The sequence below is a fragment of the Silene latifolia genome, chromosome 1, assembly GCF_048544455.1.
Source record: "Silene latifolia isolate original U9 population chromosome 1, ASM4854445v1, whole genome shotgun sequence".
Taxonomy (NCBI): Eukaryota; Viridiplantae; Streptophyta; class Magnoliopsida; order Caryophyllales; family Caryophyllaceae; genus Silene; species Silene latifolia.
Genome location: NC_133526.1, coordinates 119,838,174 through 119,862,621, shown reverse-complemented (window position 1 = coordinate 119,862,621; position 24,448 = coordinate 119,838,174). Strand labels below are relative to the sequence as shown.

The following is a 24,448-nucleotide window of genomic DNA, read 5'->3' as shown; positions in this document are numbered from 1 at the left end:
TGTGTGAACCATTTGTCCTTGTTCATTACTCCTAGTGAATCGTTGTTCTTTAGTCCTTGTGTGAAGCATTTGTCCTTGTTCTTTAGTTCTTGTCACTCGTTGTGTAAAATATTTGTCCTTGTTCATTTGTCCTTGTGACTCGTTGTGTGAACCATTTTTCCTTGTTCTTTAGTCCATGTGACTCATTGTTTAAACCATTTCTCCTTAATCTTTAGTCCTTGTGATTCGTTGTATGAACCATTTGCCCTTGTTCTTTTGTCCATGTGACTTGTTGTTTAAACCATTTGTCCTTAATCTTTAGTCCTTGTGACTCGTTTTGTGAACCATTTATCCTTGTTCAATTGTCTTTGTGACTCGATGTGTGAACCATTTGTCCTGTTCATTACTCCTAGTGAATCGTTGTTCTTTAGTCCTTGTGTGAAGTATTTGTCGTTGTTCTTTAGTTCTTGTGACTCGTTGTGTGAAATATTTGTCCTTGTTCATTAGTCCTTGTGACTCGTTGTGTGAACAATTTGTCCTTGTTCATTTGTCCTTGTGACTCGATGTGTGAACCATTTGTCCTTGTTCATTACTCCTAGTGAATCGTTGTTGTTTAGTCCTTGTGACTCGTTGTGTGAACCATTTGTCCTTGTTGTTTAGTCCTTGTGACTCGTTGTGTGAAACATTTGTCCTTGTTCATTAGTCCTTGTGACTCGTTGTGTGAACCATTTTTCCTTGTTCTTTAGTCCATTGTTTCTCATTGTTTAAACCATTTTTCCTTAATCTTTAGTCCTTGTGACTCGTTGTATGAACCATTTGCCCTTGTTCTTTTGTCCATGTGACTCGTTGTTTAAACCATTTGTCCTTAATCTTTAGTCCTTGTGACTCGTTTTGTGAACCATTTATCCTTGTTCATTTGTCTTTGTGACTCGATGTGTGAACCATTTGTCATGTTCATTATTCCTAGTGAATCGTTGTTCTTTAGTCCTTGTGTGAACCATTTGTCCTTGTTCTTTAGTCCTTGTGACTCGTTGTGTGAAATATTTGTCCTTGTTCATTAGTCCTAGTAACTCGTTGTGTGAACCATTTTTCCTTGTTTTTTAGTCCATGTGACTCGTTGTTTAAACCATTTGTCCTTAATATTTAGTCCTTGTGACTCGTTGTGTGAACCATTAGTCCTTGTTCATTTGTCCTTGTGACTCGATGTGTGAACCATTTTTCCTTGTTCTTTCGTCCAAGTGACTCGTTGTTTAAACCATTTGTCCTAAATCTTTAGTCCTTGTGACTCGTTGTGTGAACCATTTGTCCTTGTTCATTTGTGCTAGTGACTCGATATGTGAACCATTTGTCCTTGTTCATTACTCCTAGTGAATCGTTGTTCTTTAGTCCTTGTGTGAACCATTTGTCCTTGTTCTTTAGTCCTTGTGACTCGTTGTGTGAATGTCCTTGTTCATTAGTCCTTGTGACTCGTTGTGTAAACCATTTTTCCTTGTTCTTTAGGCCATGTGACTCATTGTTTAAACCATTTCTCCTTAATCTTTAGTCCTTGTGACTCGTTGTGTGAACCATTTGTCCTTGTTCTTTAGTCCATGTGACTCGTTGATTAAACCATTTGTCCTTAATCTTTAGTCCTTGTGACTCGTTGTGTGAACCATTTCTCCTTGTTCATTTGTCCTTGTGACTCGATGTGTGAACCATTTGTCCTTGTTCATTACTCCTAGTGAATCGTTGTTCTTTAGTCCTTGTGTGAAGCATTTGTCCTTGTTCTTTAGTTCTTGTCACTCGTTGTGTAAAATATTTGTCCTTGTTCATTTGTCCTTGTGACTCGTTGTGTGAACCATTTTTCCTTGTTCTTTAGTCCATGTGACTCATTGTTTAAACCATTTCTCCTTAATCTTTAGTCCTTGCGATTCGTTGTATGAACCATTTGCCCTTGTTCTTTTGTCCATGTGACTTGTTGTTTAAACCATTTGTCCTTAATCTTTAGTCCTTGTGACTCGTTTTGTGAACCATTTATCCTTGTTCAATTGTCTTTGTGACTCGATGTGTGAACCATTTGTCCTGTTCATTACTCCTAGTGAATCGTTGTTCTTTAGTCCTTGTGTGAAGTATTTGTCGTTGTTCTTTAGTTCTTGTGACTCGTTGTGTGAAATATTTGTCCTTGTTCATTAGTCCTTGTGACTCGTTGTGTGAACCATTTGTCCTTGTTCATTTGTCCTTGTGACTCGATGTGTGAACCATTTGTCCTTGTTCATTACTCCTAGTGAATCGTTGTTGTTTAGTCCTTGTGACTCGTTGTGTGAACCATTTGTCCTTGTTGTTTAGTCCTTGTGACTCGTTGTGTGAAACATTTGTCCTTGTTCATTAGTCCTTGTGACTCGTTGTGTGAACCATTTTTCCTTGTTCTTTAGTCCATTGTTTCTCATTGTTTAAACCATTTTTCCTTAATCTTTAGTCCTTGTGACTCGTTGTATGAACCATTTGCCCTTGTTCTTTTGTCCATGTGACTCGTTGTTTAAACCATTTGTCCTTAATCTTTAGTCCTTGTGACTCGTTTTGTGAACCATTTATCCTTGTTCATTTGTCTTTGTGACTCGATGTGTGAACCATTTGTCATGTTCATTATTCCTAGTGAATCGTTGTTCTTTAGTCCTTGTGTGAACCATTTGTCCTTGTTCTTTAGTCCTTGTGACTCGTTGTGTGAAATATTTGTCCTTGTTCATTATTCCTAGTAACTCGTTGTGTGAACCATTTTTCCTTGTTCTTTAGTCCATGTGACTCGTTGTTTAAACCATTTGTCCTTAATATTTAGTCCTTGTGACTCGTTGTGTGAACCATTTGTCCTTGTTCATTTGTCCTTGTGACTCGATGTGTGAACCATTTTTCTTTGTTCTTTCGTCCAAGTAACTCGTTGTTTAAACCATTTGTCCTAAATCTTTAGTCCTTGAGACTCGTTGTGTGAACCATTTGTCCTTGTTCATTTGTCCTTGTGACTCGATGTGTGAACCATTTGTCCTTGTTCATTACTCCTAGTGAATCGTTGTTCTTTAGTCCTTGTGTGAAGCATTTGTCCTTGTTCTTTAGTTCTTGTCACTCGTTGTGTAAAATATTTGTCCTTGTTCATTTGTCCTTGTGACTCGTTGTGTGAACCATTTTTCCTTGTTCTTTAGTCCATGTGACTCATTGTTTAAACCATTTCTCCTTAATCTTTAGTCCTTGTGATTCGTTGTATGAACCATTTGCCCTTGTTCTTTTGTCCATGTGACTCGTTGTTTAAACCATTTGTCCTTAATCTTTAGTCCTTGTGACTCGTTTTGTGAACCATTTATCCTTGTTCAATTGTCTTTGTGACTCGATGTGTGAACCATTTGTCCTGTTCATTACTCCTAGTGAATCGTTGTTCTTTAGTCCTTGTGTGAAGTATTTGTCGTTGTTCTTTAGTTCTTGTGACTCGTTGTGTGAAATATTTGTCCTTGTTCATTAGTCCTTGTGACTCGTTGTGTGAACCATTTGTCCTTGTTCATTTGTCCTTGTGACTCGATGTGTGAACCATTTGTCCTTGTTCATTACTCCTAGTGAATCGTTGTTGTTTAGTCCTTGTGACTCGTTGTGTGAACCATTTGTCCTTGTTGTTTAGTCCTTGTGACTCGTTGTGTGAAACATTTGTCCTTGTTCATTAGTCCTTGTGACTCGTTGTGTGAACCATTTTTCCTTGTTCTTTAGTCCATTGTTTCTCATTGTTTAAACCATTTTTCCTTAATCTTTAGTCCTTGTGACTCGTTGTATGAACCATTTGCCCTTGTTCTTTTGTCCATGTGACTCGTTGTTTAAACCATTTGTCCTTAATCTTTAGTCCTTGTGACTCGTTTTGTGAACCATTTATCCTTGTTCATTTGTCTTTGTGACTCGATGTGTGAACCATTTGTCATGTTCATTATTCCTAGTGAATCGTTGTTCTTTAGTCCTTGTGTGAACCATTTGTCCTTGTTCTTTAGTCCTTGTGACTCGTTGTGTGAAATATTTGTCCTTGTTCATTAGTCCTAGTAACTCGTTGTGTGAACCATTTTTCCTTGTTTTTTAGTCCATGTGACTCGTTGTTTAAACCATTTGTCCTTAATATTTAGTCCTTGTGACTCGTTGTGTGAACCATTAGTCCTTGTTCATTTGTCCTTGTGACTCGATGTGTGAACCATTTTTCCTTGTTCTTTCGTCCAAGTGACTCGTTGTTTAAACCATTTGTCCTAAATCTTTAGTCCTTGTGACTCGTTGTGTGAACCATTTGTCCTTGTTCATTTGTGCTAGTGACTCGATATGTGAACCATTTGTCCTTGTTCATTACTCCTAGTGAATCGTTGTTCTTTAGTCCTTGTGTGAACCATTTGTCCTTGTTCTTTAGTCCTTGTGACTCGTTGTGTGAATGTCCTTGTTCATTAGTCCTTGTGACTCGTTGTGTAAACCATTTTTCCTTGTTCTTTAGGCCATGTGACTCATTGTTTAAACCATTTCTCCTTAATCTTTAGTCCTTGTGACTCGTTGTGTGAACCATTTGTCCTTGTTCTTTAGTCCATGTGACTCGTTGATTAAACCATTTGTCCTTAATCTTTAGTCCTTGTGACTCGTTGTGTGAACCATTTCTCCTTGTTCATTTGTCCTTGTGACTCGATGTGTGAACCATTTGTCCTTGTTCATTACTCCTAGTGAATCGTTGTTCTTTAGTCCTTGTGTGAAGCATTTGTCCTTGTTCTTTAGTTCTTGTCACTCGTTGTGTAAAATATTTGTCCTTGTTCATTTGTCCTTGTGACTCGTTGTGTGAACCATTTTTCCTTGTTCTTTAGTCCATGTGACTCATTGTTTAAACCATTTCTCCTTAATCTTTAGTCCTTGCGATTCGTTGTATGAACCATTTGCCCTTGTTCTTTTGTCCATGTGACTTGTTGTTTAAACCTTTTGTCCTTAATCTTTAGTCCTTGTGACTCGTTTTGTGAACCATTTATCCTTGTTCAATTGTCTTTGTGACTCGATGTGTGAACCATTTGTCCTGTTCATTACTCCTAGTGAATCGTTGTTCTTTAGTCCTTGTCTGAAGTATTTGTCGTTGTTCTTTAGTTCTTGTGACTCGTTGTGTGAAATATTTGTCCTTGTTCATTAGTCCTTGTGACTCGTTGTGTGAACCATTTGTCCTTGTTCATTTGTCCTTGTGACTCGATGTGTGAACCATTTGTCCTTGTTCATTACTCCTAGTGAATCGTTGTTGTTTAGTCCTTGTGACTCGTTGTGTGAACCATTTGTCCTTGTTGTTTAGTCCTTGTGACTCGTTGTGTGAAACATTTGTCCTTGTTCATTAGTCCTTGTGACTCGTTGTGTGAACCATTTTTCCTTGTTCTTTAGTCCATTGTTTCTCATTGTTTAAACCATTTTTCCTTAATCTTTAGTCCTTGTGACTCGTTGTATGAACCATTTGCCCTTGTTCTTTTGTCCATGTGACTCGTTGTTTAAACCATTTGTCCTTAATCTTTAGTCCTTGTGACTCGTTTTGTGAACCATTTATCCTTGTTCATTTGTCTTTGTGACTCGATGTGTGAACCATTTGTCATGTTCATTATTCCTAGTGAATCGTTGTTCTTTAGTCCTTGTGTGAACCATTTGTCCTTGTTCTTTAGTCCTTGTGACTCGTTGTGTGAAATATTTGTCCTTGTTCATTATTCCTAGTAACTCGTTGTGTGAACCATTTTTCCTTGTTCTTTAGTCCATGTGACTCGTTGTTTAAACCATTTGTCCTTAATATTTAGTTCTTGTGACTCGTTGTGTGAACCATTTGTCCTTGTTCATTTGTCCTTGTGACTCGATGTGTGAACCATTTTTCCTTGTTCTTTCGTCCAAGTAACTCGTTGTTTAAACCATTTGTCCTAAATCTTTAGTCCTTGAGACTCGTTGTGTGAACCATTTGTCCTTGTTCATTTGTCCTTGTGACTCGATGTGTGAACCATTTGTCCTTGTTCATTACTCCTAGTGAATCGTTGTTCTTTAGTCCTTGTGTGAAGCATTTGTCCTTGTTCTTTAGTTCTTGTCACTCGTTGTGTAAAATATTTGTCCTTGTTCATTTGTCCTTGTGACTCGTTGTGTGAACCATTTTTCCTTGTTCTTTAGTCCATGTGACTCATTGTTTAAACCATTTCTCCTTAATCTTTAGTCCTTGTGATTCGTTGTATGAACCATTTGCCCTTGTTCTTTTGTCCATGTGACTCGTTGTTTAAACCATTTGTCCTTAATCTTTAGTCCTTGTGACTCGTTTTGTGAACCATTTATCCTTGTTCAATTGTCTTTGTGACTCGATGTGTGAACCATTTGTCCTGTTCATTACTCCTAGTGAATCGTTGTTCTTTAGTCCTTGTGTGAAGTATTTGTCGTTGTTCTTTAGTTCTTGTGACTCGTTGTGTGAAATATTTGTCCTTGTTCATTAGTCCTTGTGACTCGTTGTGTGAACCATTTGTCCTTGTTCATTTGTCCTTGTGACTCGATGTGTGAACCATTTGTCCTTGTTCATTACTCCTAGTGAATCGTTGTTGTTTAGTCCTTGTGACTCGTTGTGTGAACCATTTGTCCTTGTTGTTTAGTCCTTGTGACTCGTTGTGTGAAACATTTGTCCTTGTTCATTAGTCCTTGTGACTCGTTGTGTGAACCATTTTTCCTTGTTCTTTAGTCCATTGTTTCTCATTGTTTAAACCATTTTTCCTTAATCTTTAGTCCTTGTGACTCGTTGTATGAACCATTTGCCCTTGTTCTTTTGTCCATGTGACTCGTTGTTTAAACCATTTGTCCTTAATCTTTAGTCCTTGTGACTCGTTTTGTGAACCATTTATCCTTGTTCATTTGTCTTTGTGACTCGATGTGTGAACCATTTGTCATGTTCATTATTCCTAGTGAATCGTTGTTCTTTAGTCCTTGTGTGAACCATTTGTCCTTGTTCTTTAGTCCTTGTGACTCGTTGTGTGAAATATTTGTCCTTGTTCATTATTCCTAGTAACTCGTTGTGTGAACCATTTTTCCTTGTTCTTTAGTCCATGTGACTCGTTGTTTAAACCATTTGTCCTTAATATTTAGTCCTTGTGACTCGTTGTGTGAACCATTTGTCCTTGTTCATTTGTCCTTGTGACTCGATGTGTGAACCATTTTTCCTTGTTCTTTCGTCCAAGTAACTCGTTGTTTAAACCATTTGTCCTAAATCTTTAGTCCTTGTGACTCGTTGTGTGAACCATTTGTCCTTGTTCATTTGTCCTTGTGACTCGATGTGTGAACCATTTGTCCTTGTTCATTACTCCTAGTGAATCGTTGTTCTTTAGTCCTTGTGTGAAGCATTTGTCCTTGTTCTTTAGTTCTTGTCACTCGTTGTGTAAAATATTTGTCCTTGTTCATTTGTCCTTGTGACTCGTTGTGTGAACCATTTTTCCTTGTTCTTTAGTCCATGTGACTCATTGTTTAAACCATTTCTCCTTAATCTTTAGTCCTTGCGATTCGTTGTATGAACCATTTGCCCTTGTTCTTTTGTCCATGTGACTTGTTGTTTAAACCATTTGTCCTTAATCTTTAGTCCTTGTGACTCGTTTTGTGAACCATTTATCCTTGTTCAATTGTCTTTGTGACTCGATGTGTGAACCATTTGTCCTGTTCATTACTCCTAGTGAATCGTTGTTCTTTAGTCCTTGTGTGAAGTATTTGTCGTTGTTCTTTAGTTCTTGTGACTCGTTGTGTGAAATATTTGTCCTTGTTCATTAGTCCTTGTGACTCGTTGTGTGAACCATTTGTCCTTGTTCATTTGTCCTTGTGACTCGATGTGTGAACCATTTGTCCTTGTTCATTACTCCTAGTGAATCGTTGTTGTTTAGTCCTTGTGACTCGTTGTGTGAACCATTTGTCCTTGTTGTTTAGTCCTTGTGACTCGTTGTGTGAAACATTTGTCCTTGTTCATTAGTCCTTGTGACTCGTTGTGTGAACCATTTTTCCTTGTTCTTTAGTCCATTGTTTCTCATTGTTTAAACCATTTTTCCTTAATCTTTAGTCCTTGTGACTCGTTGTATGAACCATTTGCCCTTGTTCTTTTGTCCATGTGACTCGTTGTTTAAACCATTTGTCCTTAATCTTTAGTCCTTGTGACTCGTTTTGTGAACCATTTATCCTTGTTCATTTGTCTTTGTGACTCGATGTGTGAACCATTTGTCATGTTCATTATTCCTAGTGAATCGTTGTTCTTTAGTCCTTGTGTGAACCATTTGTCCTTGTTCTTTAGTCCTTGTGACTCGTTGTGTGAAATATTTGTCCTTGTTCATTATTCCTAGTAACTCGTTGTGTGAACCATTTTTCCTTGTTCTTTAGTCCATGTGACTCGTTGTTTAAACCATTTGTCCTTAATATTTAGTCCTTGTGACTCGTTGTGTGAACCATTTGTCCTTGTTCATTTGTCCTTGTGACTCGATGTGTGAACCATTTTTCCTTGTTCTTTCGTCCAAGTAACTCGTTGTTTAAACCATTTGTCCTAAATCTTTAGTCCTTGAGACTCGTTGTGTGAACCATTTGTCCTTGTTCATTTGACCTTGTGACTCGATGTGTGAACCATTTGTCCTTGTTCATTACTCCTAGTGAATCGTTGTTCTTTAGTCCTTGTGTGAAGCATTTGTCCTTGTTCTTTAGTTCTTGTCACTCGTTGTGTAAAATATTTGTCCTTGTTCATTTGTCCTTGTGACTCGTTGTGTGAACCATTTTTCCTTGTTCTTTAGTCCATGTGACTCATTGTTTAAACCATTTCTCCTTAATCTTTAGTCCTTGTGATTCGTTGTATGAACCATTTGCCCTTGTTCTTTTGTCCATGTGACTCGTTGTTTAAACCATTTGTCCTTAATCTTTAGTCCTTGTGACTCGTTTTGTGAACCATTTATCCTTGTTCAATTGTCTTTGTGACTCGATGTGTGAACCATTTGTCCTGTTCATTACTCCTAGTGAATCGTTGTTCTTTAGTCCTTGTGTGAAGTATTTGTCGTTGTTCTTTAGTTCTTGTGACTCGTTGTGTGAAATATTTGTCCTTGTTCATTAGTCCTTGTGACTCGTTGTGTGAACCATTTGTCCTTGTTCATTTGTCCTTGTGACTCGATGTGTGAACCATTTGTCCTTGTTCATTACTCCTAGTGAATCGTTGTTGTTTAGTCCTTGTGACTCGTTGTGTGAACCATTTGTCCTTGTTGTTTAGTCCTTGTGACTCGTTGTGTGAAACATTTGTCCTTGTTCATTAGTCCTTGTGACTCGTTGTGTGAACCATTTTTCCTTGTTCTTTAGTCCATTGTTTCTCATTGTTTAAACCATTTTTCCTTAATCTTTAGTCCTTGTGACTCGTTGTATGAACCATTTGCCCTTGTTCTTTTGTCCATGTGACTCGTTGTTTAAACCATTTGTCCTTAATCTTTAGTCCTTGTGACTCGTTTTGTGAACCATTTATCCTTGTTCATTTGTCTTTGTGACTCGATGTGTGAACCATTTGTCATGTTCATTATTCCTAGTGAATCGTTGTTCTTTAGTCCTTGTGTGAACCATTTGTCCTTGTTCTTTAGTCCTTGTGACTCGTTGTGTGAAATATTTTTCCTTGTTCATTAGTCCTAGTAACTCGTTGTGTGAACCATTTTTCCTTGTTCTTTAGTCCATGTGACTCGTTGTTTAAACCATTTGTCCTTAATATTTAGTCCTTGTGACTCGTTGTGTGAACCATTTGTCCTTGTTCATTTGTCCTTGTGACTCGATGTGTGAACCATTTTTCCTTGTTCTTTCGTCCAAGTAACTCGTTGTTTAAACCATTTGTCCTAAATCTTTAGTCCTTGTGACTCGTTGTGTGAACCATTTGTCCTTGTTCATTTGTCCTTGTGACTCGATGTGTGAACCATTTGTCCTTGTTCATTACTCCTAGTGAATCGTTGTTCTTTAGTCCTTGTGTGAAGCATTTGTCCTTGTTCTTTAGTTCTTGTCACTCGTTGTGTAAAATATTTGTCCTTGTTCATTTGTCCTTGTGACTCGTTGTGTGAACCATTTTTCCTTGTTCTTTAGTCCATGTGACTCATTGTTTAAACCATTTCTCCTTAATCTTTAGTCCTTGTGATTCGTTGTATGAACCATTTGCCCTTGTTCTTTTGTCCATGTGACTCGTTGTTTAAACCATTTGTCCTTAATCTTTAGTCCTTGTGACTCGTTTTGTGAACCATTTATCCTTGTTCAATTGTCTTTGTGACTCGATGTGTGAACCATTTGTCCTGTTCATTACTCCTAGTGAATCGTTGTTCTTTAGTCCTTGTGTGAAGTATTTGTCGTTGTTCTTTAGTTCTTGTGACTCGTTGTGTGAAATATTTGTCCTTGTTCATTAGTCCTTGTGACTCGTTGTGTGAACCATTTGTCCTTGTTCATTTGTCCTTGTGACTCGATGTGTGAACCATTTGTCCTTGTTCATTACTCCTAGTGAATCGTTGTTGTTTAGTCCTTGTGACTCGTTGTGTGAACCATTTGTCCTTGTTGTTTAGTCCTTGTGACTCGTTGTGTGAAACATTTGTCCTTGTTCATTAGTCCTTGTGACTCGTTGTGTGAACCATTTTTTCTTGTTCTTTAGTCCATTGTTTCTCATTGTTTAAACCATTTTTGCTTAATCTTTAGTCCTTGTGACTCGTTGTATGAACCATTTGCCCTTGTTCTTTTGTCCATGTGACTCGTTGTTTAAACCATTTGTCCTTAATCTTTAGTCCTTGTGACTCGTTTTGTGAACCATTTATCCTTGTTCATTTGTCTTTGTGACTCGATGTGTGAACCATTTGTCATGTTCATTATTCCTAGTGAATCGTTGTTCTTTAGTCCTTGTGTGAACCATTTGTCCTTGTTCTTTAGTCCTTGTGACTCGTTGTGTGAAATATTTGTCCTTGTTCATTATTCCTAGTAACTCGTTGTGTGAACCATTTTTCCTTGTTCTTTAGTCCATGTGACTCGTTGTTTAAACCATTTGTCCTTAATATTTAGTCCTTGTGACTCGTTGTGTGAACCATTTGTCCTTGTTCATTTGTCCTTGTGACTCGATGTGTGAACCATTTTTCCTTGTTCTTTCGTCCAAGTAACTCGTTGTTTAAACCATTTGTCCTAAATCTTTAGTCCTTGAGACTCGTTGTGTGAACCATTTGTCCTTGTTCATTTGTCCTTGTGACTCGATGTGTGAACCATTTGTCCTTGTTCATTACTCCTAGTGAATCGTTGTTCTTTAGTCCTTGTGTGAAGCATTTGTCCTTGTTCTTTAGTTCTTGTCACTCGTTGTGTAAAATATTTGTCCTTGTTCATTTGTCCTTGTGACTCGTTGTGTGAACCATTTTTCCTTGTTCTTTAGTCCATGTGACTCATTGTTTAAACCATTTCTCCTTAATCTTTAGTCCTTGTGATTCGTTGTATGAACCATTTGCCCTTGTTCTTTTGTCCATGTGACTCGTTGTTTAAACCATTTGTCCTTAATCTTTAGTCCTTGTGACTCGTTTTGTGAACCATTTATCCTTGTTCAATTGTCTTTGTGACTCGATGTGTGAACCATTTGTCCTGTTCATTACTCCTAGTGAATCGTTGTTCTTTAGTCCTTGTGTGAAGTATTTGTCGTTGTTCTTTAGTTCTTGTGACTCGTTGTGTGAAATATTTGTCCTTGTTCATTAGTCCTTGTGACTCGTTGTGTGAACCATTTGTCCTTGTTCATTTGTCCTTGTGACTCGATGTGTGAACCATTTGTCCTTGTTCATTACTCCTAGTGAATCGTTGTTGTTTAGTCCTTGTGACTCGTTGTGTGAACCATTTGTCCTTGTTGTTTAGTCCTTGTGACTCGTTGTGTGAAACATTTGTCCTTGTTCATTAGTCCTTGTGACTCGTTGTGTGAACCATTTTTCCTTGTTCTTTAGTCCATTGTTTCTCATTGTTTAAACCATTTTTCCTTAATCTTTAGTCCTTGTGACTCGTTGTATGAACCATTTGCCCTTGTTCTTTTGTCCATGTGACTCGTTGTTTAAACCATTTGTCCTTAATCTTTAGTCCTTGTGACTCGTTTTGTGAACCATTTATCCTTGTTCATTTGTCTTTGTGACTCGATGTGTGAACCATTTGTCATGTTCATTATTCCTAGTGAATCGTTGTTCTTTAGTCCTTGTGTGAACCATTTGTCCTTGTTCTTTAGTCCTTGTGACTCGTTGTGTGAAATATTTGTCCTTGTTCATTATTCCTAGTAACTCGTTGTGTGAACCATTTTTCCTTGTTCTTTAGTCCATGTGACTCGTTGTTTAAACCATTTGTCCTTAATATTTAGTCCTTGTGACTCGTTGTGTGAACCATTTGTCCTTGTTCATTTGTCCTTGTGACTCGATGTGTGAACCATTTTTCCTTGTTCTTTCGTCCAAGTAACTCGTTGTTTAAACCATTTGTCCTAAATCTTTAGTCCTTGTGACTCGTTGTGTGAACCATTTGTCCTTGTTCATTTGTCCTTGTGACTCGATGTGTGAACCATTTGTCCTTGTTCATTACTCCTAGTGAATCGTTGTTCTTTAGTCCTTGTGTGAAGCATTTGTCCTTGTTCTTTAGTTCTTGTCACTCGTTGTGTAAAATATTTGTCCTTGTTCATTTGTCCTTGTGACTCGTTGTGTGAACCATTTTTCCTTGTTCTTTAGTCCATGTGACTCATTGTTTAAACCATTTCTCCTTAATCTTTAGTCCTTGTGATTCGTTGTATGAACCATTTGCCCTTGTTCTTTTGTCCATGTGACTCGTTGTTTAAACCATTTGTCCTTAATCTTTAGTCCTTGTGACTCGTTTTGTGAACCATTTATCCTTGTTCAATTGTCTTTGTGACTCGATGTGTGAACCATTTGTCCTGTTCATTACTCCTAGTGAATCGTTGTTCTTTAGTCCTTGTGTGAAGTATTTGTCGTTGTTCTTTAGTTCTTGTGACTCGTTGTGTGAAATATTTGTCCTTGTTCATTAGTCCTTGTGACTCGTTGTGTGAACCATTTGTCCTTGTTCATTTGTCCTTGTGACTCGATGTGTGAACCATTTGTCCTTGTTCATTACTCCTAGTGAATCGTTGTTGTTTAGTCCTTGTGACTCGTTGTGTGAACCATTTGTCCTTGTTGTTTAGTCCTTGTGACTCGTTGTGTGAAACATTTGTCCTTGTTCATTAGTCCTTGTGACTCGTTGTGTGAACCATTTTTCCTTGTTCTTTAGTCCATTGTTTCTCATTGTTTAAACCATTTTTGCTTAATCTTTAGTCCTTGTGACTCGTTGTATGAACCATTTGCCCTTGTTCTTTTGTCCATGTGACTCGTTGTTTAAACCATTTGTCCTTAATCTTTAGTCCTTGTGACTCGTTTTGTGAACCATTTATCCTTGTTCATTTGTCTTTGTGACTCGATGTGTGAACCATTTGTCATGTTCATTATTCCTAGTGAATCGTTGTTCTTTAGTCCTTGTGTGAACCATTTGTCCTTGTTCTTTAGTCCTTGTGACTCGTTGTGTGAAATATTTGTCCTTGTTCATTATTCCTAGTAACTCGTTGTGTGAACCATTTTTCCTTGTTCTTTAGTCCATGTGACTCGTTGTTTAAACCATTTGTCCTTAATATTTAGTCCTTGTGACTCGTTGTGTGAACCATTTGTCCTTGTTCATTTGTCCTTGTGACTCGATGTGTGAACCATTTTTCCTTGTTCTTTCGTCCAAGTAACTCGTTGTTTAAACCATTTGTCCTAAATCTTTAGTCCTTGAGACTCGTTGTGTGAACCATTTGTCCTTGTTCATTTGTCCTTGTGACTCGATGTGTGAACCATTTGTCCTTGTTCATTACTCCTAGTGAATCGTTGTTCTTTAGTCCTTGTGTGAAGCATTTGTCCTTGTTCTTTAGTTCTTGTCACTCGTTGTGTAAAATATTTGTCCTTGTTCATTTGTCCTTGTGACTCGTTGTGTGAACCATTTTTCCTTGTTCTTTAGTCCATGTGACTCATTGTTTAAACCATTTCTCCTTAATCTTTAGTCCTTGTGATTCGTTGTATGAACCATTTGCCCTTGTTCTTTTGTCCATGTGACTCGTTGTTTAAACCATTTGTCCTTAATCTTTAGTCCTTGTGACTCGTTTTGTGAACCATTTATCCTTGTTCAATTGTCTTTGTGACTCGATGTGTGAACCATTTGTCCTGTTCATTACTCCTAGTGAATCGTTGTTCTTTAGTCCTTGTGTGAAGTATTTGTCGTTGTTCTTTAGTTCTTGTGACTCGTTGTGTGAAATATTTGTCCTTGTTCATTAGTCCTTGTGACTCGTTGTGTGAACCATTTGTCCTTGTTCATTTGTCCTTGTGACTCGATGTGTGAACCATTTGTCCTTGTTCATTACTCCTAGTGAATCGTTGTTGTTTAGTCCTTGTGACTCGTTGTGTGAACCATTTGTCCTTGTTGTTTAGTCCTTGTGACTCGTTGTGTGAAACATTTGTCCTTGTTCATTAGTCCTTGTGACTCGTTGTGTGAACCATTTTTCCTTGTTCTTTAGTCCATTGTTTCTCATTGTTTAAACCATTTTTCCTTAATCTTTAGTCCTTGTGACTCGTTGTATGAACCATTTGCCCTTGTTCTTTTGTCCATGTGACTCGTTGTTTAAACCATTTGTCCTTAATCTTTAGTCCTTGTGACTCGTTTTGTGAACCATTTATCCTTGTTCATTTGTCTTTGTGACTCGATGTGTGAACCATTTGTCATGTTCATTATTCCTAGTGAATCGTTGTTCTTTAGTCCTTGTGTGAACCATTTGTCCTTGTTCTTTAGTCCTTGTGACTCGTTGTGTGAAATATTTGTCCTTGTTCATTATTCCTAGTAACTCGTTGTGTGAACCATTTTTCCTTGTTCTTTAGTCCATGTGACTCGTTGTTTAAACCATTTGTCCTTAATATTTAGTCCTTGTGACTCGTTGTGTGAACCATTTGTCCTTGTTCATTTGTCCTTGTGACTCGATGTGTGAACCATTTTTCCTTGTTCTTTCGTCCAAGTAACTCGTTGTTTAAACCATTTGTCCTAAATCTTTAGTCCTTGAGACTCGTTGTGTGAACCATTTGTCCTTGTTCATTTGTCCTTGTGACTCGATGTGTGAACCATTTGTCCTTGTTCATTACTCCTAGTGAATCGTTGTTCTTTAGTCCTTGTGTGAAGCATTTGTCCTTGTTCTTTAGTTCTTGTCACTCGTTGTGTAAAATATTTGTCCTTGTTCATTTGTCCTTGTGACTCGTTGTGTGAACCATTTTTCCTTGTTCTTTAGTCCATGTGACTCATTGTTTAAACCATTTCTCCTTAATCTTTAGTCCTTGTGATTCGTTGTATGAACCATTTGACCTTGTTCTTTTGTCCATGTGACTCGTTGTTTAAACCATTTGTCCTTAATCTTTAGTCCTTGTGACTCGTTTTGTGAACCATTTATCCTTGTTCAATTGTCTTTGTGACTCGATGTGTGAACCATTTGTCCTGTTCATTACTCCTAGTGAATCGTTGTTCTTTAGTCCTTGTGTGAAGTATTTGTCGTTGTTCTTTAGTTCTTGTGACTCGTTGTGTGAAATATTTGTCCTTGTTCATTAGTCCTTGTGACTCGTTGTGTGAACCATTTGTCCTTGTTCATTTGTCCTTGTGACTCGATGTGTGAACCATTTGTCCTTGTTCATTACTCCTAGTGAATCGTTGTTGTTTAGTCCTTGTGACTCGTTGTGTGAACCATTTGTCCTTGTTGTTTAGTCCTTGTGACTCGTTGTGTGAAACATTTGTCCTTGTTCATTAGTCCTTGTGACTCGTTGTGTGAACCATTTTTCCTTGTTCTTTAGTCCATTGTTTCTCATTGTTTAAACCATTTTTCCGTAATCTTTAGTCCTTGTGACTCGTTGTATGAACCATTTGCCCTTGTTCTTTTGTCCATGTGACTCGTTGTTTAAACCATTTGTCCTTAATCTTTAGTCCTTGTGACTCGTTTTGTGAACCATTTATCCTTGTTCATTTGTCTTTGTGACTCGATGTGTGAACCATTTGTCATGTTCATTATTCCTAGTGAATCGTTGTTCTTTAGTCCTTGTGTGAACCATTTGTCCTTGTTCTTTAGTCCTTGTGACTCGTTGTGTGAAATATTTGTCCTTGTTCATTAGTCCTAGTAACTCGTTGTGTGAACCATTTTTCCTTGTTCTTTAGTCCATGTGACTCGTTGTTTAAACCATTTGTCCATAATATTTAGTCTTTGTGACTCGTTGTGTGAACCATTTGTCCTTGTTCATTTGTCCTTGTGACTCGATGTGTGAACCATTTTTCCTTGTTCTTTCGTCCAAGTAACTCGTTGTTTAAACCATTTGTCCTAAATCTTTAGTCCTTGTGACTCGTTGTGTGAACCATTTGTCCTTGTGACTCGATGTGTGAACCATTTGTCCTTGTTCATTACTCCTAGTGAATCGTTGTTCTTTAGTCCTTGTGTGAAGCATTTGTCCTTGTTCTTTAGTTCTTGTCACTCGTTGTGTGAAATATTTGTCCTTGTTCATTAGTCCTTGTGACTCGTTGTGTGAACCATTTTTCCTTGTTCTTTAGTCCATGTGACTCATTGTTTAAACCATTGCTCCTTAATCTTTAGTCCTTGTGACTCGTGGTATGAACCATTTGCCCTTGTTCTTTTGTCCATGTGACTCGTTGTTTAAACCATTTGTCCTTAATCTTTAGTCCTTGTGACTCGTTTTGTGAACCATTTATCCTTGTTCATTTGTCTTTGTGACTCGATGTGTGAACCATTTGTCCTGTTCATTATTCCTAGTGAATCGTTGTTCTTTAGTCCTTCTGTGAACCATTTGTCCTTGTTCTTTAGTCCTTGTGACTCGTTGTGTGAAATATTTGTCCTTGTTCATTAGTCCTAGTAACTCGTTGTGTGAACCATTTTTCCTTGTTCTTTAGTCCATGTGACTCGTTGTTTAAACCATTTGTCCTTAATATTTAGTCCTTGTGACTCGTTGTGTGAACCATTTGTCCTTGTTCATTTGTCCTTGTGACTCGATGTGTGAACCATTTTTCCTTGTTCTTTCGTCCAAGTGACTCGTTGTTTAAACCATTTGTCCTAAATCTTTAGTCCTTGTGACTCGTTGTGTGAACCATTTGTCCTTGTTCATTTGTGCTAGTGACTCGATATGTGAACCATTTGTCCTTGTTCATTACTACTAGTGAATCGTTGTTCTTTAGTCCTTGTGTGAACCATTTGTCCTTGTTCTTTAGTCCTTGTGACTCGTTGTGTGAAAGTCCTTGTTCATTAGTCCTTGTGACTCGTTGTGTAAACCATTTTTCCTTGTTCTTTAGGCCATGTGACTCATTGTTTAAACCATTTCTCCTTAATCTTTAGTCCTTGTGACTCGTTGTGTGAACCATTTGTCCTTGTTCTTTAGTCCATGTGACTCGTTGATTAAACCATTTGTCCTTAATCTTTAGTCCTTGTGACTGATGCGGGAGCAATGTCGAGCTCTAGCGCACTCTTACATAACGTTGATCCGAGTCCTTATTTTGGCGCTAAAAGAAATGCGAGTTATGTCACAATGGTAAGTTGGACATCAAGCTCTAGCTGATCCAAGGAGTGCCGCCCAAGGAGAGTGCCGCCCAAGTTAGAGGATGATTTTAGTCTTCCTCACCTAGTTTTCCTCACCTAGTTTTTACAAAAATCTAGCATATTTTTTTCTATATAATTTTAAATAATGCCTTGGTGCCCAAGCATGCCTAGGAAATAGTTTTTAGCATTTAATGTTGCCTTGGAGCCCAAGCACATATTTGCTATATAAGGGGCGAAAATCCTCATTTGTAATAATCCAATTTTCAGAAATATAAACCCAAGTGCAGAGATTTTCTCTCAAACTTTGAATGCTTGCGAGTGTTCTTGTCTTCCTTGCGAGGTCGGCGCCTTATTTCAGCCTTGTTTACTGTGTGTTCTTGGTTGAAATATCCTTTGTTTCCTTCCTTGTTCCTGTGTGGTCTTGGTTGGAGATTCCAGTTTTAGTTGAGTTATCTTGCGAGGTTTCTTAGCTAATCCATATCCATTTTACTTAAACATTTTCCGCTGCAAACTAAACTCCAAAAACACAAAAATATCACTCAAAACACTTCACCAAATCAGTCCTCTTTTGTGTCTAACATTCACACCGATTTGGTACCCGGTTTTACATCAAATTGGTTATCAGAGCTGTGTTCAAATTTGTTTCTTAACAAGTTTGTCTTGGGAAAAGCATAATCACGTGTTATTATCTTGAAAAAAAAAAAAAAAAAATCACTGTTCACGCCGGTACTATTCACGGTACTGTTCACCCGTGAGAAAAAAAAAAAAAAAAAAAGGGGAGATGTCTCACGATGGTTCATATCAAGAACCATGGGAGGAACGTATGGATGACTTAACAAAACGAATGGCACAAATGAATTACAAGATTGATCAGATTTGTAATCATACTCTTAGAAAGAAGGGGAAAAGGCATGTTGAAAGTTCAGATTCCGATGAGAGCCATCATTCCATTCCTGAACCAAGGAGGAATAATGATGATGATCGTGGATTAAAACTTGATATCCCGGAGTTTGAAGGGGAACTTGATGCTGAAAAGTTCCTAGATTGGGTGAGACAAGCAGAGAGAGTCTTTGAATATAAAGGCTATGATGAACACAAGCAATTCAAGGTTGCTACCTTGAAAATGACCAAGTATGCATCCTTGTGGTATGAGAACCTTAAGAAGCAAAGAAGGCGTGAAGGAAAAAGTAAAATTGAGACTTGGAATAAGTTGAAGAAGCACTTGCAAAAACGCTTCGTGCCAAGAGACTATGAACAAGAGCAGTACTTGATGCTTACATCTCTTTCTCAAGGTAATTTAAGTGTGACTGATTACATTAAGGAGTTTGAAAGACTAATTATGGTGTGTGACCTTGAGGAACGGGAGGAGATGCAAATCGCTCGATTCATTAAGGGTTTGAGTCCTTCATTGGCACAACGAGTTGAAGTTCAGAATTTCCTTGATTTTAATGATGTGTGTAAGCTTGCTCTTAAGTTTGAAAAGCAGGACAAAGGAAAGAAACCCCTGGTTGCTCGTGATGGTTCTAAGGGTGTTAATCCTTTTTATAAGTCAAGCGCTACATCATCGTTCAATAAGGAAGCCAAAAAGGAAGAACCCAAAGACAAAGGCAAAGGAGTTGCTACTGATTTTAAAAATATGGGTGCTAGGAGATGCTTTAAGTGCCAAGGTTATGGACACATCGCTAACGAATGTCCCCAAAAGAGAGCGCTTACGCTTCACGAGTTAGGTGAGATTACTCCATGTTTCGTGGTGACAAATGAGACGGAGGTCAATTCTGTCCAGAACGATGGAGATGAAGAAGATGATGAGGTTCACACTCATATTGTCGAACCGTCATATGACACTGATAAGGAGATGTTCGTGGTGAGAAACTTGCATATTCAATCCACACCGATTGAAATGGAGCAACGTGAGCAGATTTTCCATGCTCGTTGTAAGGTGCATGGTAAGACTTGCAATTTGATTATTGATAGTGGGTCTTGCACAAATGCGGTGGCTACTGAATTGGTGGATTCCTTTAAGCTTGAGACTCGTAATCACCATAAACCATATATGCTGCATTGGTTGAATGAAAACAGTGGGATTAAAGTCAAGAAACAAGCTTTACTTTCATTTGTTATGGGTCCCTATGAAGATGAAGTATGGTGTGACGTGTTACCCATGAGTGCGTGTCATATTCTATTGGGACGACCATGGCAGTTTGATAGAGAAGTTGTTCATGAAGGAAGGGATAACATTTACATTGTTAGTAAGGGTAAAAACAGATTCCACTTGAAACCCTTGTCACCTAACAAAGTAAAGAAGAAAAATGAGAATTTGTTTATGAATGCTAAAGAATTTGTTGAAGCATTAGAACAAGGGGAACAAGCTTATGTTCTTATGGTTCGAGATGTGGAAGAAGGAATTGGAGTTCATGACGAGACTGTCCAAATGTTGTTGAATGAGTTTGGTGATGTGTTCCCGGAAGAGTTGCCACTTGGATTACCTCCTAAGCGTGGCATAGAGCACCAAATTGATCTTATTCCAGGAGCTACACTTCCAAACAAACCAGCCTATCGATGCAAACCAGAAGAGGCTAAAGAGTTGCAAAGACAAGTGCAAGAGTTGATTGATCGAGGCTATGTGCAAGAGAGTCTTAGTCCTTGTGCCGTACCTGCTCTTTTGGTACCCAAGAAGGATGGGACATGGCGTATGTGTATTGATAGCCGAGCGGTGAACAATATTACAATCAAATATCGCTTTCCTATGCCGAGGCTAGATGATATGCTTGATGAGTTGAATGGAGCTCGTGTGTTCTCGAAAATTGATCTTCGAAGTGGTTATCATCAAATGAGGATTCGAGAAGGTGACGAATGGAAAACAGCCTTCAAAACAAAGCAAGGGTTGTATGAGTGGCTTGTTATGCCATTTGGGTTATGCAATGCTCCTAGTTCTTTCATGCGGCTGATGAATGAGGTCCTAAGGCCATTCCTTAATAAGTTTGTTGTTGTTTATCTTGACGACATTCTTATTTACAGCAAAAATAAGGAGCAACACTTCGAACATTTGAAAAGGGTGTTTGAGAAGTTAAGAGAACAGAAACTTTATGGAAAGCTCGAGAAATGCATGTTCATGGTGCCTAGTGTGACCTTTCTTGGTTATATCGTTGGAGAAGAAGGGGTGAGCGTTGATCCTTCAAAAGTGGAAGCAATTCAATCGTGGCCTATTCCTAAAACAACTACTGAAGTTAGAAGTTTTCATGGACTGGCTTCGTTCTATCGAAGGTTCATTCAGAATTTTAGCTCTATTGTTGCACCTATCACCGAGCTAACAAAGAAAGGAGAGTTTTTGTGGAATCCAAGTGCACAAAAGGCATTTGATGAGATCAAAGATAAGTTGTGTTCAACACCTATTCTAGCTTTGCCCAACTTTGACAAATTGTTCGAAGTTGAATGCGACGCTAGCGGAGTTGGAGTTGGAGCTGTTCTAATCCAAGAGAAACGGCCTATTGCATTCTTTAGTGAGAAATTGGGTGGAGCAAGGCTGAAGTATTCCACCTACGACAAGGAGTTCTATGCGATTGTGCGAGCACTGGATCATTGGGCTCATTATCTTCGCCCAAAACCATTTGTTCGCATTCGATCACGAGGCTCTAAAGCACATTCATGGACAGCAAAAGTTGAATGCAAGACATGCCAAATGGGTAGAGTTCCTACAATCCTTCACCTTTTCTTCAAAGTATAAAATGGGAAACTCTAATGTTGTGGCTGATGCGCTTTCGAGGAGGCATTGTTTGCTTGTTGCACTTGATGCGAGGTTACTTGGATTTGAGCAATTGAAAGAATTATACAAAGATGATCCTGATTTTTCAAATGAACTTATTAGTCCTACTAATTTGTTCTCGGTGCAAGAAGGATATTTGTTCAAAGGAAACAAGCTTTGTATTCCTAAGAGCTCAATTCGAGAGCTATTAGTTAGAGAAGCACATGGAGGAGCGTTGGCTGGACACTTTGGCGTCAATAAGACTTATGATATCCTTGGAGAGCACTTCTATTGGCCTAAGATGCTCAAGGATGTGCAAGATGTGATAGCAAGGTGTGCTACATGCCAAATATCGAAAAGTTCATTCACTAAGGGGCTTTACACTCCCTTACCAGTTCCTACACAACCATGGAACGAGGTAAGCATGGATTTTATTGTTGGGTTGCCGCGAACTCAAAGAGGTAAAGATTCAATCATGGTGGTGGTTGATCGATTCTCAAAAATGGCTCATTTCATACCATGTCACAAAACTGATGATGCTTCTAAAGTTCTTTGAGTTGTATTACAAGGAAGTTGTTCGTCTACATGGCATTCCTAAAACTATTGTTTCCGATCGAGACACTAAGTTTTTAAGCTACTTTTGGAAGACGTTGTGGCGTTTGGTTGGTACTAAGCTGTTGTTTAGTACTTCTCACCATCCCCAAACTGATGGTCAAACGGAGGTGACAAATCGAACTCTTGGAAGTTTGTTACGAGGTTTAGTGAGTAAAAGCACAAAGGATTGGGATGTGAAGTTGGCACATGCTGAGTTTGCCTATAATCGTACACCGTCTATGACTACTGGCCGTGCACCATTCGAGATCGTTTATGGGATAAATCCTTATCTCCCTATTGATCTTATTCCTATTCCAAAGAAGGAGACGGTAAGTTTTGAAGCTAAGGAAAGACAAGCTGCATTCTTGCGTACTTGTGAGCAAATCAAAGCTCAAATTGAGAAGGCTAATGCAAGATACAAGGAGAAAGCTAATAAGCATCGTAAACAGCCTACATTCAAGGTGGGAGATCTTTTTTGGTTACATCTTCGCAAGGAGAGGTTTCCCTCTAAGCGAAAGAACAAGTTAATGCCAAGGGCCGATGGTCCATTTCGAGTGCTTGAGCGCTACGGTGAAAGTGCTTACAAAATTGAACTCCCTGATGAATATGGTGGTGTAAGTGCTACTTTCAATATTGGTGATCTATCTCCATACTTGGATGATGAAAATTTGAGGACAAATTCTTTTGAAGAAGGAGAGAATGATGCGGGAGCAATGTCGAGCTCTAGCGCACTCTTACATAACGTTGATCCGAGTCCTTATTTTGGCGCTAAAAGAAATGCGAGTTATGTCACAATGGTAAGTTGGACATCAAGCTCTAGCTGATCCAAGGAGTGCCGCCCAAGGAGAGTGCCGCCCAAGTTAGAGGATGATTTTAGTCTTCCTCACCTAGTTTTCCTCACCTAGTTTTTACAAAAATCTAGCATATTTTTTTCTATATAATTTTAAATAATGCCTTGGTGCCCAAGCATGCCTAGGAAATAGTTTTTAGCATTTAATGTTGCCTTGGAGCCCAAGCACATATTTGCTATATAAGGGGCGAAAATCCTCATTTGTAATAATCCAATTTTCAGAAATATAAACCCAAGTGCAGAGATTTTCTCTCAAACTTTGAATGCTTGCGAGTATTCTTGTCTTCCTTGCGAGGTCGGCGCCTTATTTCAGCCTTGTTTACTGTGTGTTCTTGGTTGAAATATCCTTTGTTTCCTTCCTTGTTCCTGTGTGGTCTTGGTTGGAGATTCCAGTTTTAGTTGAGTTATCTTGCGAGGTTTCTTAGCTAATCCATATCCATTTTACTTAAACATTTTCCGCTGCAAACTAAACTCCAAAAACACAAAAATATCACTCAAAACACTTCACCAAATCAGTCCTCTTTTGTGTCTAACATTCACACCGATTTGGTACCCGGTTTTACATCAGTGACTCGTTGTGTGAACCATTTGTCCTTGTTCATTTGTCCTTGTGACTCGATGTGTGAACCATTTGTCCTTGTTCATTACTCCTAGTGAATCGTTGTTCTTTAGTCCTTGTGTGAAGCATTTGTCCTTGTTCTTTAGTTCTTGTCACTCGTTGTGTAAAATATTTGTCCTTGTTCATTTGTCCTTGTGACTCGTTGTGTGAACCATTTTTCCTTGTTCTTTAGTCCATGTGAATCATTGTTTAAACCATTTCTCCTTAATCTTTAGTCCTTGTGATTCGTTGTATGAACCATTTGCCCTTGTTCTTTTGTCCATATGACTCGTTGTTTAAACCATTTGTCCTTAATCTTTAGTCCTTGTGACTCGTTTTGTGAACCATTTATCCTTGTTCAATTGTCTTTGTGACTCGATGTGTGAACCATTTGTCCTGTTCATTACTCCTAGTGAATCGTTGTTCTTTAGTCCTTGTGTGAAGTATTTGTCGTTGTTCTTTAGTTCTTGTGACTCGTTGTGTGAAATATTTGTCCTTGTTCATTAGTCCTTGTGACTCGTTGTGTGAACCATTTGTCCTTGTTCATTTGTCCTTGTGACTCGATGTGTGAACCATTTGTCCTTGTTCATTACTCCTAGTGAATCGTTGTTGTTTAGTCCTTGTGACTCGTTGTGTGAACCATTTGTCCTTGTTGTTTAGTCCTTGTGACTCGTTGTGTGAAACATTTGTCCTTGTTCATTAGTCCTTGTGACTCGTTGTGTGAACCATTTTTCCTTGTTCTTTAGTCCATTGTTTCTCATTGTTTAAACCATTTTTCCTTAATCTTTAGTCCTTGTGACTCGTTGTATGAACCATTTGCCCTTGTTCTTTTGTCCATGTGACTCGTTGTTTAAACCATTTGTCCTTAATCTTTAGTCCTTGTGACTCGTTTTGTGAACCATTTATCCTTGTTCATTTGTCTTTGTGACTCGATGTGTGAACCATTTGTCATGTTCATTATTCCTAGTGAATCGTTGTTCTTTAGTCCTTGTGTGAACCATTTGTCCTTGTTCTTTAGTCCTTGTGACTCGTTGTGTGAAATATTTGTCCTTGTTCATT

The 24,448-nt window shown here is 38.3% G+C and overlaps 1 protein-coding gene across 1 annotated transcript; it reads left to right on the top strand.

Annotated features, from left to right (window-relative positions):
* Window positions 1-18,449: 18,449 nt before the first annotated feature.
* LOC141654700 (uncharacterized) lies at window positions 18,450-20,455 on the top strand. Its single transcript, XM_074461823.1, has 2 exons — window positions 18,450-20,318; window positions 20,423-20,455. Exons 1-2 carry the CDS (start codon window positions 18,450-18,452, stop codon window positions 20,453-20,455), a joined length of 1,902 nt encoding a protein of 633 aa, XP_074317924.1.
* The last annotated feature ends 3,993 nt before the right edge of the window (window positions 20,456-24,448 follow it).